This window comes from Humulus lupulus, chromosome 9 (assembly GCF_963169125.1).
Source record: "Humulus lupulus chromosome 9, drHumLupu1.1, whole genome shotgun sequence".
Lineage (NCBI taxonomy): Eukaryota > Viridiplantae > Streptophyta > Magnoliopsida > Rosales > Cannabaceae > Humulus > Humulus lupulus.
The window spans coordinates 44102047-44120620 of NC_084801.1; the positions used below are offsets into that span (position 1 = coordinate 44102047).

The window sequence follows — 18574 nt, forward strand, 5'->3', positions numbered from 1 at the left end:
TTAACATTTTAAAAATTCTTTAGACAAACATCCGTCACTTGTTCATACATAGTACTGTGCTTGTTACAAGGTGTTTCCAACGGTATCCAACTGACCGAAACACAAATGGTATACATCTATATTTATATTTGATGTGATTTACAAGTCTAAAATTCATTAGTCACCTAGGAGAGGGAACATCAAAACACCTTAGGGAACCATCCAAAAAATCTAAAATTTAAACAAAACCAAACTGACCATACTCCGATGGATTTCCTGCAGTTTCACCGTTGCAGTTCCCTCATCAAACAGAGAAGTCAGTTCGGTTGAAAAATAACCCCCTAAGATGCAGTTTAATCAGGAAAAGAAAGACTACAAAATTATAAAATTAAAGAGATACTATTCTTTTGAAACAAAAAATTCGAACTAGTGTTCTTCATAATCAAGCTCTTCATTATGACCATAAGCATCATCATCGATTCCATAATCTGTAATAGCATAGTAATCTTCAATGGCATCATCCTCTTCTTCACTGCCTAGCTTTTCATGCTGGTAGTCATCATCATTAATTGTTTCTCCTGAACTGTATGCTTCCGAGTTGAATTTCACATCATCAAGAGTACTCCCGTAATGATGGTCATGATGAGAATCCATGCCTTCTCCAGTTCCCATTTCCAGAACCTCATCCTGTATGACATTTAACAATTTAATATATAATTTAAAATTTTAATAGCTGAATTTAGACTATCCTACATCAAATTACTAAAGAATCATATCACAATTTCTATAAAACATATTCAATCATAAACTATGCCCAGACACACCTTTTATTTTCCATCTCTAATAAAAGAAAAAAATATGAATCCATTTAATTTTTTGGAAGGACACCTTTCCCCTTCCATAAGCTGTGTAGCTTTCTTAAGTTTAATAAGACAAGGAGACGAATAAAAGAGTTTCCCTAGCTTTCAGTGTTAGAGATACATACCTGCTCAAGTTTATTCAACATATCGTAATTGATCTTTAAACTCAATTTCTGCAAAATTAAATGACATGTTAATCAATTCTGAACAGTTAATGATCAATGTATATTTGTATACTTCAGTACACAATTAACATTACATGAAAATGACAAAATATAATCAACTTCTATTACTATAACACTATAGTTTTCTTGAGAATCATGTTGAAACCTAAATTGCGAATTATAATTTTCACTTCATAGCTAAGCTAATCACTCTCATTTTACTGTCTTTTCGTACATTGGTCTACAATCTCATCAATAATATCCCACAGCAATCTATTAGAAGAACCATTTTTCCTGCCCACTGAAAATATGATCTGTTACCTTCTCATTATTTATTTTCTGTGAAGATTTAACAACTTTAGTTGAACCAGCTTTCTTAGCAGTTTTGGCTCTCTTTTGGTTCTTTTCCTGCCAATTTCAACAGTTAAATAGAAATCAACATTATTTGTGTTGAGTATCAATATGTAGTGGTCCAAAAGGTCAAACAATGAAGTAGATGCAAAAATTAAATTGTAAAGAACTTTAAACATGCCTATCCTTACAATCAAAGCTAGCACCACCTTAGAACAAATGTTTTGATAATTCAAGACCAAGGCATATATTTTCTAAAGTATGAGAGAGATGGATTTTACATATTAACTAAAGGATATAGCTAGACAGGTAAACCATACAGAAAAGACACGCAAAGACGAGTCTGGATTTCCAACTTCTAAATTGATAACCCCAGAGAGAAGAAACACAGGAAATGAAATCAAGAAACGAAAACACATAATAGGCAGTTCAAGTATACATAGCTGAGTTTTCAAGACTTCTATTTAGTAAATCGTGACAGTCTTTAAAGTGGTATGTAATAAAATGGACACTGGTACAGGAAATGAAATCAAGAAACAAAAACACATAATAGGCAGTTCAAGTACATAGCTGAATTTTCAAGACTTCTAACTAGTAAATGGTGACAGTCATTAAAGTAGGTAATGAAACGGATACAGGTACAGGAATGAGAAATAAAGTACAAGGTGTATCTGTTATGTCAAATTTAATTGAAATATCAATGCCCTATAACCCATATCATCATGTTTTAAAACAACTTTTTGGTATGTAATTTTTGCTGAAACAATGACAAGCTTAAACTCTTTGCCAAGGTTCCTACCGGCAACTTAATTTCAGTATATTTCGGGTGATTCACGTTGAATATAAACTTTCCTTCCCAAGCAAATTCAAAGTTGCAAGTTCCTGTGAATGACATTAGCCAATCCAAAGGTGGTGTGACTTGCTAATGACCCACAAATTTGTGTTAAACATTGTGACATCAACTAATCAACTTTAAGATTAGGAAGGAGGCAGTTGAGGCATGCTACTAGTAAAGGGGAATTGATAAACTCCAAAGAACTACCAAAAAATAAAAGAAGAAAAACAGAACATATTCAACTTTTTCTCCAACTGTCGTATTCTTTATCAGTTATTGAATACATTTTTATGTGAGAGAAGTTAATGTTTTAAAGATATCTAACTTTATACCTCATACATGAGATGGAACTCTTATTTTTGAAATGGCTAACAAAACTACCAAAATCTTCTTCTTTTATCCAATTTGATCATTCTTTTCAATCAGCAGTCCTTCCTCCTTAGTGAATTTTCATTTTCACAATGACATACCTCATACCATTGAGTTAATTGGTCAAATGAATAATCTAATATAGAACAAAAAGATGACTATACCAATTGAATCTAACAACTTCAAAATATAGCAAGAGTAAGAAAAATGAGGCCTAGTAGACATTATAGAGCTAACACTAAACAAAACACTACTCACTCTAATGAAAAATATTTTCCCCAACAGTAGTAGAGTTGAATGACAATAGTTGTGATGTATGTAAGTACCAGCATGGTACAATATGCATTCATATTATGGGGACACTAAGAGAACATTTATGCTTTCAGAGGAATTGTGACAATAGTAGGAGAAATATTTTGATTTCAGGGGTGGGTATGGGGTACACTTTTTCAAATATTTTAATTAAGAAGGCTTGCTTTATCATTAACAAGTTTTTTAACGAAAACAGAACTTAAATTTCCAACTATTTAAGAGGAATGCATCTATAAATTAAAATGGTAATTGTGAACTTATTCTATATTGTTATTGTGTGGCTAGCTTTGAAAGATGAAGATGAAAAGCATTGCATTAATGAGAAAACATTATGGGAGAAATTATTTTCCGCTGAAATGACAACTAAATGCAAACAATTTCCAACTTTATAGACCTATAATTCTATAAATCCAACTAACACCAGCACATATTCACTAGATTTATCATCAACACAATCAAATGTTTTAATCTACTATATGAAATATAAAGTTGACAACTTGTATCAATAATGAAACTGTAAATGACATTACCTTCTGATAATCCATATTCATTGTTTCCCAAATGACCCTTTTATAAGATGCCACCTTATTGTTGTTAAGATATCTCAAAACCTATAAATAGAGTGTATTGTCACTGGAACAATCACTTATTGAGAAACAAAAACAAAAAGATAACAGAAGCAGTAGTATGTACATACATGATTCTATAAGCAAATAAAAAACCTGGAGCATAATCTTAGGACACACAATCCTTAAAATCACGATGAAACTGACTTTGAAAAAAGCAATGAAATAAGATGTCAAAACTAAAAATGCATTCAAAGAATAGTAAACAGGCGACTAACATTTAACAAATTTCAAAATTTTAAATCAGAAGAAAAAATTTCCACATGTAAATATAACATGATCAACCAAATGGTTTTTTCTTTCTTTCTTTTTCTTAAAGAGATCTATTGAAGCAACATTTGGAGTACATTTTTGCCATGTCTTAGAATAAAAACAAATGTTTTCAAACAACCCTCAAATTTTCTATAACAACAATTGATCAGTTATAGCAACATTGTTTTTACAAAATCGAAATAACAACTCCAACAACATCATTGAGAATTAGGGGAAAAAAAGCAATTGGAGAAAAATTGCATGTCAGCTTGAAAAATAGAATAAAATAACAATACTAAACAAAAATAAAAGATAAGGCTAATACATACCTCAGCATCACTAACACCGTAAAGGTTTTTTAAATCACCATCACCATTGTAGGCACCTAAAATCGTCAAAATTCAATTCGAATACGTGTATAACTAATCGTTTATGAATATAAAATACTGTGATTGAACACACCTGCTGGTGTAGGAGTATCAAACTTGTGCATTGGATGAGAAAGTATGGTTGATTGTAGTTGTTCGGATCCTTTGTCGTCCATGGCAGAGAGAAAAGCGTCCTCGGGGGTTTGAGATCGAATATAACGTAGCTTGCCATTTCGCCGCCTCAGTCTTCGATTCCCGCCTGGACTGTTTGGGCTCTAATATGATGGGCCCAATTTGAGGCCGCCCTTTGGTGGGAATGTTTACAGAATTGAAATTTTGGAAAAATATCAGAAATCACTGTATTTTTTAAATGTATTCGTTTTATAGTGTATGTTTTATATTTACGGTTTTTATTTTCTGTTTTCATCTACAAGAATATTCCTTTGTTTTCATCCCGGATTGGTCGCGGAATCCTTTGACTACCCAGAACATTCGTTGGGTCCCACTCTTGGAGGGGTGGCCGTGGATCAAATGGAATTTTGATATGGCTTTCGAGAAGGGTATTATGATTCTCAGCGAAGTAGCTAGCGAGAGACCATCATGGCAGTATTATCTGTTTAAGCACTCAGGTTGTCTCCCCTTCTTTTCCTCTGGCTGGGGAATGCAAGGCTGTCATCTTTTGTATGGAGCTAGCTAAGGAAAAGACTCCACAAGTTCATTGTAGTGGAAGGAGACTCGGCTCAGGCTATTAATGTGCTTCTGAGAGGAGTGGAAGAATATTGGAGGTTAAGAGACAGACTAGACTGTATTCCTACTGCTATGGTTATGGATAGAATCTCCTCTTTTGATGGCTGTTATTTTAACTTAATTTCTCGTTAGGATAATAGGTATAGTTCCCAAACACAGAACACACATTGTATTGTATAAAATCAAACACAAGCAAAGAGATAAAAATGGCAGAAATATAAGAGCAACAGAATTTTATACTGGTTCGGAATGCATTGTGCATCCTACATCCAGTTTTGGGGCTGTGCCACTCAATCCACTATATCAATCCAGAGTTACAGAGTTACATGAGGATAAAACAAGGTCCTTACATAGAAACATATATGCACTACTAGGGATCAACAATGGTATCCTGTTTACATAACAATGTCACTCTCTCTCTGAACTTTTCTGCTCACCAATACACTCTTTCTCTTCCCTGACTCTTTTGCTACTCCTTCTGACCTCTACAATCTATTTCGGATCTAGAACCTTCCAATATTCTTGAGAGATTCTTTCCAGCTATACAATTAGTTACACCATTAGCCAATGTAACAGTAGCATGTGTATCAAGGTCTTGCACTTGCTGACTTTGCAGAAGAGAACGCCAACAAGGCTAAATATATACATACCTCAGCCTTGTATAATAAAAACAATGCTAGTCAGCACTTCATGATAAATGGATCACACCAAAACAAATTTCCACCTTGATCCATTGAGATCATGAGCAGAATAGAAAAAACTTCTCAAAAGAACTTGACAGCAGCTCCAATCAATCCGACTATGCCAAAGAGACTGCCCGAACATTTAGAGTGTTCAGGCGAAACATGAACTTAGCACCAGCCACTTGTTTTGTTAGCATATCAGCAGGATTTTTATATGTATGAATTTTCTCAACAACAACCTTCCCTTCAGCCACAATGTCCCTGATAAAGTACAACTTGATATCAATATGTTTTGTCCTCTCGTGATACATGTGATTTTTAGTTAGATGAATTGTACTCTGATTATCACAGTACACATTCACTCTTGTCTGATTTACTCCTAACTCATCATCTATCAGACCCCGAAGCCATATTGCTTCTTTTACTGCTTCTGTAGCTGCAATCAATTCAGCTTCTGCTGTAGACAAAGCTAAACTGGTTGCAGGGATGCTTTCCAACTAACAACACACCCAAAGAGAGTAAAAACATATCATGTTAGAGATCTTCTCTTGTCCAAATCCCCTGAATAATCTGAGTCTACATAGCCAGACAACTTCTCCATTTCATTCTGAACTGTCTTCCTTTTGTAACACAAACCATAATTTGGGGGTACCCTTTAGGTACTTGAATATCCATTTTATAGCCTCCCAATGTCCTTTACCCGATTTTCCATATACCGGTTCACCACACTAGTAGAATAGGCTAGGTCAGGCCACGTACAAACCATGGAGTACATTATACTCCCAATAGCGCTAGCATATAGTATATCTGTTGGGAATAGTGCCCTTAAAGTAATTGTAGTTTACAAATATTTTAAATAAAATAAATAATTGAATTGAATTATTATATATATATAGACTATGTCCGATATTATGTTGATAATATTAAGTAAATGTAAGAAAATTCTAAAGTTTATCTATGTGGTCTTAATCTCATATTGGTATGAGAGGATCGAGATTAAGATAATAAACTTAAAATAGTTCGCAATAAAATAAAGTTATGGAACCTTTAGATTGATTACTGCTAGTATGGTTTGCTAGTATTATGAATACAAGTGACCTAGATCCAGGTCACTAGTGTAGTAGGACACTTTAGTGAATGTACTTTATATATAGTGATACATAGAACTAGACCAGATGTGATTTGTTAATACTTTTTTAAACAATGTTTCATAGTATTAATCAAACACATCAAACGATGATCATATACACAATAATCTTAATCCTGAGGTTACTATGAACTCCTATATATGTCATTTGATCCTTTGTTCATGCGTTAAGGTTTGTCAGAATGATCAGGCTAAGAATAGTTGTTTTGGGGAGTCAATGATATATATGGCTGGGGACATAGTTTAACAGATATGGAATCTATACCTTCTTATAGATTGAATAATGGTTCCCTATTGGGTTGACTTTTGGAACTGAAAATGTTATGAGAGCTCACGTCGCAAACTTGTTGTGACACAACCTTCACTAGTAAAGTCAATGGTACTCTAGGAACAAGATATAGCTAAAAGGGTAAAACAGAGCGAGGAGGTATTCTTCAGAGAGAAGAGCCTAGAGAAATTTCATGATAACTAAAGAGGGAATGCGGCTTTACTAGTTTATAAGACTATAGACTTGGAAGGCTTTCCCAGTTCTCCCTAACGTAGTGTTAGAGCAAAAACAATTGATCAAGAAGTTAGTCAACTTTCGCATGAAAGAAGGTAAAAGAACGAGAGTTCGTGCTATTGTTTATCAAACTTTTCATCGCCCAGCTCAAACTGAACGCAATGTAATCAAACTTATGGTTGACGCCGTAGAGAATATAAAGCCCATAATAGCCCGAACGAAGGTCCAGCTTTGTGAAGAAAGAGGCTTTGGACAATCGGTCGAAGAGATCTGCCACCAAAGGCGTATGCAAGTTTCATGCCAGTAATAGTTACGCCACAGCTGACTGCGTAGCCTTCTGCCACGCAATACAGGACAAGAGGAGGCTTGCTGAAGTTCTTGTTCAATCTGTTGTTCTTTTGTCTGAGGCAAAGGCGAATCCCAACTACTGTATATGGTCGAGCTGGCTTGGCTGGTACATCAAGCATATCGGCATATCCCTTATCCGGGTTGAAGGCCTTAGCCAAGTCTCAGAAGTTAAGCCTCTGCCGACCTTCCCTCGGCGATTGGGTTCACGTAAGCTCGACCCGGAACTCTCAAGGGGGTGGGGTCCTGGAGCGAACTACTCATTGCTGTGTTGCCCCAACCCAAGGAAGGGCTTTTGGTGAGGAGCATTGTTTTGAGAGAAGAGCAAAAAGCGCAACAAGTTCTACTTTTACACTTTCCCGAAGATAGCTCAAAGCAAGCAATAAGATGAAAGATTGGAAGAAATGCTACTAGCCTTACCTTAGGGGCATTGGAGTGGTGCTTAGCCAAGAAGAAGGTAGACCTATTGCCTTTTACAGCGAGAAATGGAAGTTGAAGAGGTCAAAAAGACTAGTTGAGTGGTGGGTCTATATAGAAGTACGCCAACCAGAAGCATCTTGAGGACTATTTTCGCCGTGAAGAAGACTCGGTTGTAGATCGCTAGGCCCTTTACCTAAGATTTCGCACGTAGGAGATCGAGACACAGCCCCAGGGCTATGGGGAAAGATGTAGACACCCTAGCTAGACAACTACATAGACTTGAAGATCTTAGATCCCCCCTCTTTCGACTAGCTTCTAGTTCTTGTCTTTTAGGAGGAGCAGCTTAGGGCCTTTGGACGACTAGGCTTTTCTTTCTGAATCAGATTCACTTCCGCTGCCAACCATGCTACCATAATCGGAAAATCTTTCTCTTCATCACGAGACTGGTCGGATCTGCAGTAGACAACCGAGAGACCTCCACAAGGCAGGCTCTCACCCTCAATATATTAGATTGCGTCCAACCACTCGATTAATGAAGACTCAAACCTAACCACCTCGCTTTTGGAGATGACGGAAGGAACTGCCTAAGCATACTTTTTCGGATCCAAACTTCTTTGTTCTTTCTAAGTCTTCTTCTTGCATAGAAGAACGCAACTGTTGCAAAAACCGGGATTTTAGTAGTAGGCGCCATCCCCTCTTAGTTTTGAGTAGGTGGAACCATTCTGTTTTGGCTCTTCTCCACATCAGTGCAGCCTTTCTTTATACCTTGATTTTGATGGCCCTACTACTAATATAATACTAAAGCTCCATTGGGTGCTACCCGCTGGCACCATGCACTAGGCCCTGTGAATATTGTAGACCAGCGGATCTGGTGGTCTACAATCGTTCGGACTTGGTAAAGGTTGTCGCGACACATGTAGTAGGACAGAGGACTTATCGCGATGCCCCTGACCTGCACCCTATTACCTATTTTCCTAAGAAAACTCCCATTGGCTGGCGTTTTATACCACTCGCTTGGCCTCCGTCAGTCAGTGTTCTCAAATCTATCTCTTATCCTTTTACTTAGGACTGACTAAGAATAAGAATACAAGGGAGTCCTCTTTTTCTTGTGTATCTGATCTTTTTTGCTTTTACAAGAATGAAAAGTTTGCTGGTTGCTGGTTCACCTCTTTGGATGATACTAGGTTCCATTGAACAACCCCTGCTTTGTTTTCGCTCCGCTTGTGCGTGGCACTCCTTGCTCGCAGAGCGGCATACCAAAAAAAGAAAGGTTTTGGAAGAAAAAAAGTAGATTCCCTTTTGTGACTAAGGGCCCTTCCTTGATCCAAGTCGAGTTTCGGTGGTCTCTCGAGCGTCCTTCTTGCAAATCAAAGGTGGTCACTAGTTCCCCCTCTCAATCCACAACTTTCTCTTGAACATCTTTGGTTTTCTTTGATCTTTGAACTCAATTTATCGGCTAATCGTACGCAGCAGGCTTGAAGACCCCTGAATCTGGAAGGCACATGAGTCCGAACGCTATGTTGAATGTGCGACCGACACTACACTACGTAGGTACCTGTGCATGGCTCGGCTCCGATAACGCAATTCCGGGAGGAGTCGGTAGTTGGGTACTGGATCCCTTCGAACCTGGAGAACGTGTAACGCTGGGGCTAGAGGTGGGAAAGATAAGACTTTCTAAACAAGCCTAATTTCAGCTGGCTGTTATGTTAGTTGTAGCGCACCTTCCCTCCTTCTCTCATTTCAGAAAGATTTAGCAGTATTTTCTTATGATGACATGGTCGAGAGAGTACGATACATCTGTGTAAAAGATTGTTATTTTAACTAAGATTCCATTCTTCGAAACAGAAAGCCGGCTAGTTATATAATATATGTATAAACCACAATAAACAGGGTCTTTTGAGCTCCCTTTGAGGCTAATTCGAAGAAGAAAAGCTAACCGCTTTCTACCAGCTAAAGCAGCTCGGCTCAAACCCAAGATGAAAGGGGATTGGTGGCATCGGTGCCCTCAATTCATTGGATATAACCCTCGAGCTCTAACCCAAATTTCTGCCGGGAAACATGGCCCAATTTCTCTTCTTTCTTTTTTCAGGGACCTAGAACGCTAAAAGGTGGGGGAGAAGCAAGCCGAATCACTAATGTTTGGGTAGTTCTTCTTTCTTTTGCCAGTGATGAGATTCTCACAAACCACCTTACTAACCCTTTTAGATCCTCAGCAGCCAAAAGAAGCCTTGTTAGGTCTCCTGTTGAAGGGGTGACTCACTTGCAACATAAGTTTTGCAAACCTAGGTTAATTCCACTGGACGAAGGAAAAAGGAAAACTTCCACTATGAGATAGAGAATAGGTCCTGTTTTTTGGAAGGAACAATCTTTGAAAGAACTTTAAATAAGAGCTTTTCCTCCTCGGCTTCTCTATACAAGTTCTCGGACGAGGTTTTTGAACAAAACTTCGATAGGCGAGAGGTGTAAGCACCACGAGGTGTGAAGCGATCTCGTTCTAAAAGAAACGACCGAAAAAGAGTTAGAAATATTTCTCCCCAACGACAGTCGAACGAGCATTTTCGGGGACTAGCCTGCTTCCCATTACTCAAGGATTTTATAGTTTACACACTTTTGTATTACCTCTTCTTACTGTCGTATTTATGTTAATGCACTTCCTAATGATACGTAAGCAAGGTATTTCCGGTCCTTTATAAAGAGGCTATATTATACTATTTGTAATCAATCATTTATCACATGGGGTAGGAAAAATAGTATTTCATTGCTATAAATATGGATTATTGAAAAGAATAAGACATGCGACTAGCTTCTACCGCTAGCGCTTGGACTTGGAAGCAAGCTACAACTACCTTGAATCAATCAATGAATGAATGAAAAGGAGAGGGACCGTTCGCCATAATTTTCTTATGTATATCAACAAAGAGATGCGTAATAAATCACGAAGATGTCGACTTTGCGCTATGCCCGATCGATGGAGTTGCTCGATGATATGACTTATTATCTATGGCTCCGTTGTTGGACAGTCAGTGGGAATTCTGGGCTGTCCTTGACAAGTGATCAATCCAAAGAGCTTTTCACTTATGAATTCCTGCTATTCAAAGCAAGGTCTCTCGAGCCTCATCCTCTCTTTAGCCTATCCTGTCCTCTTGCTTGCTAAACCTTGGATCAAGTCATAACCTACACCTTTTACTAGTATACTACTATGGTATGGAGAGACTAAGCTCTTTTTTAGAGATTGGACTCTCTTTACTTTGTTTGATTAGCCCCTACTAGTAAGATTCTGTTCCCAAGCCAGGTTCCCTGGATCCAGGGGCTTGGTTCCAACCATTCTTTCTAAGGACAACCTCGCTCCTAAGCAGCCCCTTTCTACATGCTATCTTAAAGCTTGCCAAAAGGCTTTCTAAAGTCAAGTTGAGGTTCTTTTGCACAAACAATATCACATAAAGCTTAGTTATTGTAAGAGCCCCCACTCAAGGGGAAGGAAAGACAGATCATTTTATGCCTCTCTTCCTATTCTAAAAAACTCTTGGCTTAACAAACAGTATTGTCTCGCACGAAGCATATGAAATTGGAGATCGAAAAAGGTATGGCGGTTGGGCCTCTTATTCATTCAGAGATGGTCCTTACTCAGCGGGACTCCTTGGCACCAAACTTTAGGACAGTGTGGTTAGATATAATGCGCTGGCAGCCTCAGCTTGGCAGGATGGGAATGAAGGTTGAGGGAGCAGGGAAGAAAAGGTTATTCCCTATTGGCTCACCCTTGTATCAGGCCTTGGTACGGCCTATACATGATTGGGTCATGACGGTTTTGGCAAGCCACTTTGCGGGAAAGGACCTGGTCATATAACCTCTTGTAGACTGAACACCTTCCAACAGCTCGCAGTCCCGCTGCTTTTCACTTCCTTCATCTTTCCTCGCTAATCAACAAACATCCTTATATTATAGGTAGGGTCAGCCTTCCCTTCCACAAAATTGTCCTTGGTCACATAACATTCTCAGGCGCGTCTGGCCTGGTAGGAAAGAAACAGTAGCCGGCGACTCACTTCGCTCTAGCTATAGAGCTGTAGAGTTAGTTATACCAACTCATCCCTCGTATTCCTCCTCTCTATGAGATGTGGGATCGACCCCACGAGCCCTTCCTGTTTCTACATCCTTTTGGCCTGGGGCTGTGCCTCGATCTCCTATGTGCGAAATCAGAGGTCTGCAAGCCTATGGAGATTCCCCTTGGTCTAATTCCACGCCTTATGACGAAATGGGAGTCGGCGTGGCGTAAAGTCAATAACTATAAATTCTCCCCAAGTAGGATTTGAACCTACGACCAATCAGTTAACAACCGACCGCTTTGCCACTGAGCTACTGAGGAACAACGGACTTAAGGAAGCCGACACTAGTTCTTCTCTCTCTATCTAAATAAAAATTTTAAAATGCATTTGCAAGGAAAAAAAAAAGACTTTTTCAAAAAGTGTTCGCCATCCAATTCAATGGGCGGGCTTCTACCAGCTCTGATTGAGCCCCCTATATGAGAAGGACTACACGGGAACCCAACAAACAAAGGTAAAAGTTCAATAGAGAGAATTGAGTTGATAGCTTCCAGTAGTAGTTGCTTGATGGTGTGTGTCCTGTATATATAGTGAAAGTAGGCTGGTGTAAGAGGCCCGCCATAATTTTGATTATATCAACCATGACCTCGAATAGGTCTTCGGCTTGAATACAGGAAAATTGGATTTCCTCGTATGAGGTTGTTGTGAAAAATTTAATGTGAGTGCAAGTGTACACTGTTAACAAGTAATAAGGTGATAAGAACCCAATATCGTATCCACAAGGATTGTTTTTAAGCTTAAAATTGTGAAATTTAAGTTTAGCAAAATGATTAAAAACAAAAGAACCAAACTCAAATTAAATTGGAAGTTGATTTTCTTATGCAATTAAAAATAACTAACAACTGAATGGGATGCAATATGAAAATCAGTTGATAATGAAATGGTAAGCTAGGATAATGAATTCCCCCATGTTTTGCAATTACTGGAAGCAATGCTATGAAAATGTTGTGGCACATTGACAGTTTACTAATCAAGTCCATAAGTTTCTGTCGAAATCAAATGGGTTTAACTCTCTAATTAAATTACTTATGTCTAAGTTAATTTAATTTCAAGAATTTCATATCAAGCACCAATTCTATTAGATTATGCAAGGCAAAGATATATGTCTATACCCTCACACAATTAAAATCAAAGAAATTAATCTTGCACCATTCAAGTCTTTTGTCCAATAATTATAATCCTTTTCAGCAATCTTAATTATTTCAATCATTTACTAAAGGTGATCAAGCAATAGTAAATATTAGGCATGAAAATTACTTGAATGAATAAACCTCAATTAGCATTAAGCATCATTAGCAAAGTTCCACAATTGCATAACAAAGTTTCTTAATTATCCTAACTTTAAGAAAATCAGTTCATAACTTTAAACACAAAGTAACCCAGCTGATAATAAAATAAATGCAACAAAAAAAATAAAAAGAATTAAGTTCCAAGAGAGAAGGGAAAGAAAAACAAGCCAAGAATATTAAGGAGTGTCCCCAAATAACCCTTCTCTTTTTGTCTTCTTCCTTCAAATCCTCTCTCTCTCTTTCCTTCTTTCCTCTTTTAATGGCTGCCAAAATGGGTGTTCTTCTCTTGCACAGGCGGCGGCCCCTTGTTTCTGTCTATCAGCCGTATATCCCTAATTGGAAAAAGAAGACACTCTTTTCTCTAGGTCACTTACTCCTCCATTGGTCACGTGGGCCTCTCTTTTCTTTCTTCTTTTGTTCCCTTTTTTGTCCTCTTTTCCATAAATGGGTCCAAGGAAAAATGAAGCCCAATAAGCATTTATCTATTTATCATGCAGCCCGATTTAATTAATCCCCAAAGTGAGCTGGAGAATTAAATGGTAGCTTCCATGTGGGTTATCCCAGTAGATTGGCTGGCAGAACGCAATACTGTCGCAATGCTGCAACATTCTGTCCTGTTGAAACCATTTAAAGCTTCAATTTCTTTCCAAATGACCAAAATTCTACCAACCACCTGCTAAGGCAAAATTTCACAATTTAGGATATATATTTTTCCAACAATATATTAATATTTAATATTATCTTCTTATATTTAATATTTGACAAAACGAGAATAAAGACACTACAAAACACCCTAAACCACTATTTCTTGATAAAATTATAAGTTTAAAAGCATCAAAATAACTCTAATTCCTAGAGTTATCAGAGGTAAAAGGGGATCAAAGAATTCTTTCAACACTTGCATAGACAGCCACTCGAATATTCGAAGCTTCTTGGCCAGAGGAGTTCCTCACAGCCAGTTTCCATCAAGCTCAATAAAAAACGAACTGGCCCCAATCAGTCCCATCCGATCCAAACCTAATTGATCTGGTTTCTGAGAGCACTGACAAGGCTAAACTCGTCGGTTGAACGAAAGGGTCCTGATGTAGTGGGATCATTCAGATTGTTACAACCTCTAGCAGATGGTTTAAAATTGATTCTAAAAGAACCTATTTCACCAAGTAGTGCTAATGTGCTCACCATGTTATGTATGTCCTTGACCACCTTTATCTCCTTTTCAACTTCTGTGCATTAATTTTTATCTTAGAAACAAGCGTAGCCGGAAAGTCAGCATGATGGTAGGTCAAAGAGCGCAGAGAAGATTTCCCACCACTTGTCCTTGTACGCGCTATAATATATAGGCTCTCTATGAAAGCTCGTAGGATCAGCTGACAAAACAGAAAGGCTAACGCACCTGGTTCATGTCTATCGAAGAGAGATCTCAGATTGCGCTTAACCGGGGTAATTTTATTCCCTTTTAATTATGAACCATTAATAGTGGATTAACGTTGTGTGTAATGATTATATCAATGGACACTTTATTCTCAAGTAAAGTACTCAGTAAAGATATGTCTATAATTATCAAGAGTTCAATCTCATGTTTATAGTGGAGTAATCATGAGATTAATAAATATGATTATTTAATCAAAGAGCTTTGGTTAATAATCTAATATTCATTGAAGCTTGATATTATAGGTCCATGGGTCCCTAGGGTGGCTCTATAAACACCATATCAAGGTAAGAGTTGATACAAGGGTAAAACTGTAATTTGAAAATTTGAGAAGAATGTTATTCTTCGGGTCAAGTATACAATTATATGATAATTGAGATTAAATAATTAATTATTAAATTTTTGAAAAATATGTTTATTAATTTAAATATATAATTTTCGAAATTCATATATATAAATAAATAAATTAAATTTTGAAATTAATTATTTTATTTGAGTGGGAGAAAATAAAATTGGTAAGTCAAAAATAGTTTTTGATTTATTTAATGTTAAAAGATGATGATAATGATGATCATCAATTTGAATTTTGAATTTAAAATTTAAAATATGAAATATGGTTGTCATCTTTTCCTTAAAAAGATAAATATCTTATTTTGTGGAAAGTTGATTTTAGTTAAATAAATAAATAAAATAAAATATCCTTGAAAATGGATATAGAAGTTCACGCATGGCATAGTCCAGGACCGTGCCATGTGTGTACCACTACACTGATATTGTATTAGTGTTGTTTTTATTTTATTTATTTAATTAATTAATAATTTGAAAATATATATTTTCAAATTTGATAAGTTAGAAATTTACCTAAATCAATTCCTATCATCATTATGATATTATTATCATCATTATGATATTATTATCATCATTATGATATTATTATTATTATTAGGAATAATAAGGTAATATAATAATCTCTCTATATATGATATAGAATAATCAGAAGAAAAAAGAGAGAATGAGATACATACAAGAATAGTTTTTCAGAATTTTTGTCACACAAAAAGATTATCTTCTTCTTCTTTATTCTAACATTTCTCAGACCATAATCCAAGTTCTCATGTGTTGAGAAATACTTGTGATTCATAAATTACAAACGCATGTTCTCTATGTGCGCACACACATCTTTAGGTGTAGATAACACTCTGGAAGATCGTGGTTTGAGTACTCAAATCGTTGGATAGGAAGATCGATATATATACGACGAGACTCAAGGACACTTGACAGGCTTCAAGAGGTAAATACTTGTGTTCTTGAATATTTATGAATATGTTTATATGATATATATAAATATATTGTATATTTATATATATGTTGCATGATTAATAATATTGTATGTTAATGTTTCTGTTTGGATGTTTTCTTGATAATATAAACTGTTTATATGAGAGATGGAAAATTTTATTGTTGTATACAATAGGTCCACCACGCCTATTCCCCTGCGTACTTTGATAGTTTTTCCAACAATTAGTATCAGAGCAGGTCATTAATCCATCCATATTATTATTTTAGTTGTGTGGGATTATGTACATTTTTATATTATATGTGATATATGTTTGAATGGATGGGTGTTTATTTCATGATGATAAATTCTTAAGAGTTGTTTAATAATGGTGCTTGTGTTTAGAAATTGTTCTTAACATTTCTAGATGAAATATGTAAGCCAATTTTGGAGCATAGGAGTTTTGTAATTTTTCTTATAAAAATTATGGGTAAAATTCAAAGAGATGGCCCAAGCCCTGAGCCCGAGCTCGAGCCCCGAGCTAGCCCACCTGCACACGCCCGAGCCTCTGCGTGCCTACCTGCGCCAACTCGCGCCCCAATGCCTGCCTGCCCAGGTCTGTGCCCGCGCGCCTGCTAGCTTGCTCAGGTCTATGCCCCAGCGCTCGCTTCCCTACCCAGGTTTGCACCCCGTGCGCCTGCCTTCCCAGCCGCACCCCGCGCGCTTGCCTGCCTAGCAGTGCCCCGCACGCCTGCCTGCTCAGCCGCACCCTTGCCACCGCACCTCAATGGTACACACCTAGTGTTTGTATTTTACAAACCCTAATGTGTTGTTACCATAATTGTTTTAATTATTCAATTAATTAAAAATCTGAAATTGAATTAAAAATAGTTTTAATTTGGAAATTTCTTTAATTGAAATAATATTGATTATTTTCCTTAATTAAAAATATTTTAATTGTTATCTTCGATAATTAAAATAGTTTTAATTAAAATATCCAAAAGTAAAATTATCTTGAATTTTAATTTATTAAATTTAAAATATTTAATTTTATTTTTGAATTAAATTACCAAATTCAAATTGGGCCTTAGAAACTTTTTGGGTGTTAAAACTCAAAGTTTTATTATTTAAAAGTTTGTTTAAAATAATTAAAAAGTTGTATAATTCAAAATGGATATGGCAAAGGGTGACATTTGCTTAACAAGACTGCATCTTAAGGTTCAAGATCAAGGAACTCTTCATCAAGCCTTAAATAGTCTAGGTTACATTTTCATGTATTTTTTGTAAGTGTTGTAATTTTCCTAGAAATACCAAAAAGCTACTATACCCACTTTTATTTACCTATTATAAATGTTTGAATGTGAATAAAGTGTTTAATATTTTGTCATGCATTATAACATGCAATTCATATACATACACAATATGCAATTAGCATGCATTACATTCGTGTAGAAACATGCTATTAGGAACGTCCTATATTTTTTGTTATATGTTTATATGTGATAATTCATATAATAATAAATTTAGTCTTAATTAGTTAAGATGGTAAATCAAAATTAAAGTGCTTTAATTTATTTTTTTAATGAAAAATGTTTTATTAAAATAAAAATGATATTCTCTTAATTAAATCAAAATTATAAATAGAATTAAGGGCACAATTTTGTTTTGTTTTGCTTAATTGTATTAGTAATTATTAGAATATCATTTGGTAAAATATAATTAAATTTATTTTTACAACTAAATTGAAAAATATTGATTTTGTGAAAAACACACTTTTCCAAAATAGTGAGTGGGAGAGAGAGTTATGACAATGAGACCCATTGTCTCCATTATTGGTTGAACACTGAGAGGCATAGGAAGGCCTCGTGTTGCCTCCGTTTGCGGCCTCCTTAAGGAAAAACTTCTGAATATGTTTATTTTATCTCAAGGTTGACTTCTCTTATGAGAATATAATTAGTGATGTATCTCAAGGTTGACTTCTCTTATGAGAATATAATTAGTGATGTATTTCAAGTTTGATTGACCCTAAGGCACACTCTTGAGTTAAGTCATTGATTGTAAATAATGGGTTACACTCCAAAGGTGTAGCTAGGCTTTCGAGCACGACTAGTGCATCTTGACCAAACTGGTGGAAGTTCATAAGTCAAAAGAGAAAAAATGCATTTTTAAAATTTCACTTATGAAATTGAGATTTGTCTCAAAATTAATATGGAGTTAGTCTGACCTATCCCAAGGCAGTCCATTAATTCTTAAATTAATTTATCGTGGATTAGTATATCATTTTATGTGTTGCATTCATGGATCATATTTACTTTTTTCAAATAAAATATGATATTTATTATATGTTTTAGTTCATTATATTTTATTTATTTATTACAAATTATGCACTGCATAAGTTATTTTGACAAGCAAGAATTGAGCGGACTTAGTTAATCTGTATATAATAACCCATTTAGTATTCTCTCCCTTAGGAGTAGTTAGTAAACCTGAAACAAAGTCCATGGTAATCATTTCCCAATTCCA

At 36.0% G+C, this 18574-nt stretch overlaps 1 protein-coding gene and 1 non-coding gene across 3 annotated transcripts; both read right to left on the bottom strand.

The window, feature by feature from the left end:
• Positions 1 to 4406, bottom strand: LOC133800730 (uncharacterized). 2 transcript variants are annotated; one of them, XM_062238759.1, is made up of 6 exons: positions 4211 to 4384; positions 4078 to 4133; positions 3401 to 3481; positions 1325 to 1411; positions 965 to 1012; positions 1 to 666 (listed from the first exon to the last, which is right to left on the bottom strand). In XM_062238759.1, exons 1-6 carry the CDS (start codon positions 4290 to 4292, stop codon positions 406 to 408), a joined length of 615 nt encoding a protein of 204 aa, XP_062094743.1. In that variant the 5' UTR covers positions 4293 to 4384; the 3' UTR covers positions 1 to 405. The 2 variants fall into 2 exon arrangements, with proteins under 2 accessions (XP_062094743.1, XP_062094744.1); XM_062238760.1 differs by lacking the exon at positions 1325 to 1411 and having other exon boundaries at positions 4211 to 4406.
• A 7842-nt stretch (positions 4407 to 12248) lies between these two features.
• TRNAN-GUU (transfer RNA asparagine (anticodon GUU)) lies at positions 12249 to 12320 on the bottom strand. The gene has a single exon. It is a non-coding gene; the product is annotated as a tRNA-Asn (tRNA).
• Positions 12321 to 18574: the final 6254 nt, after the last annotated feature.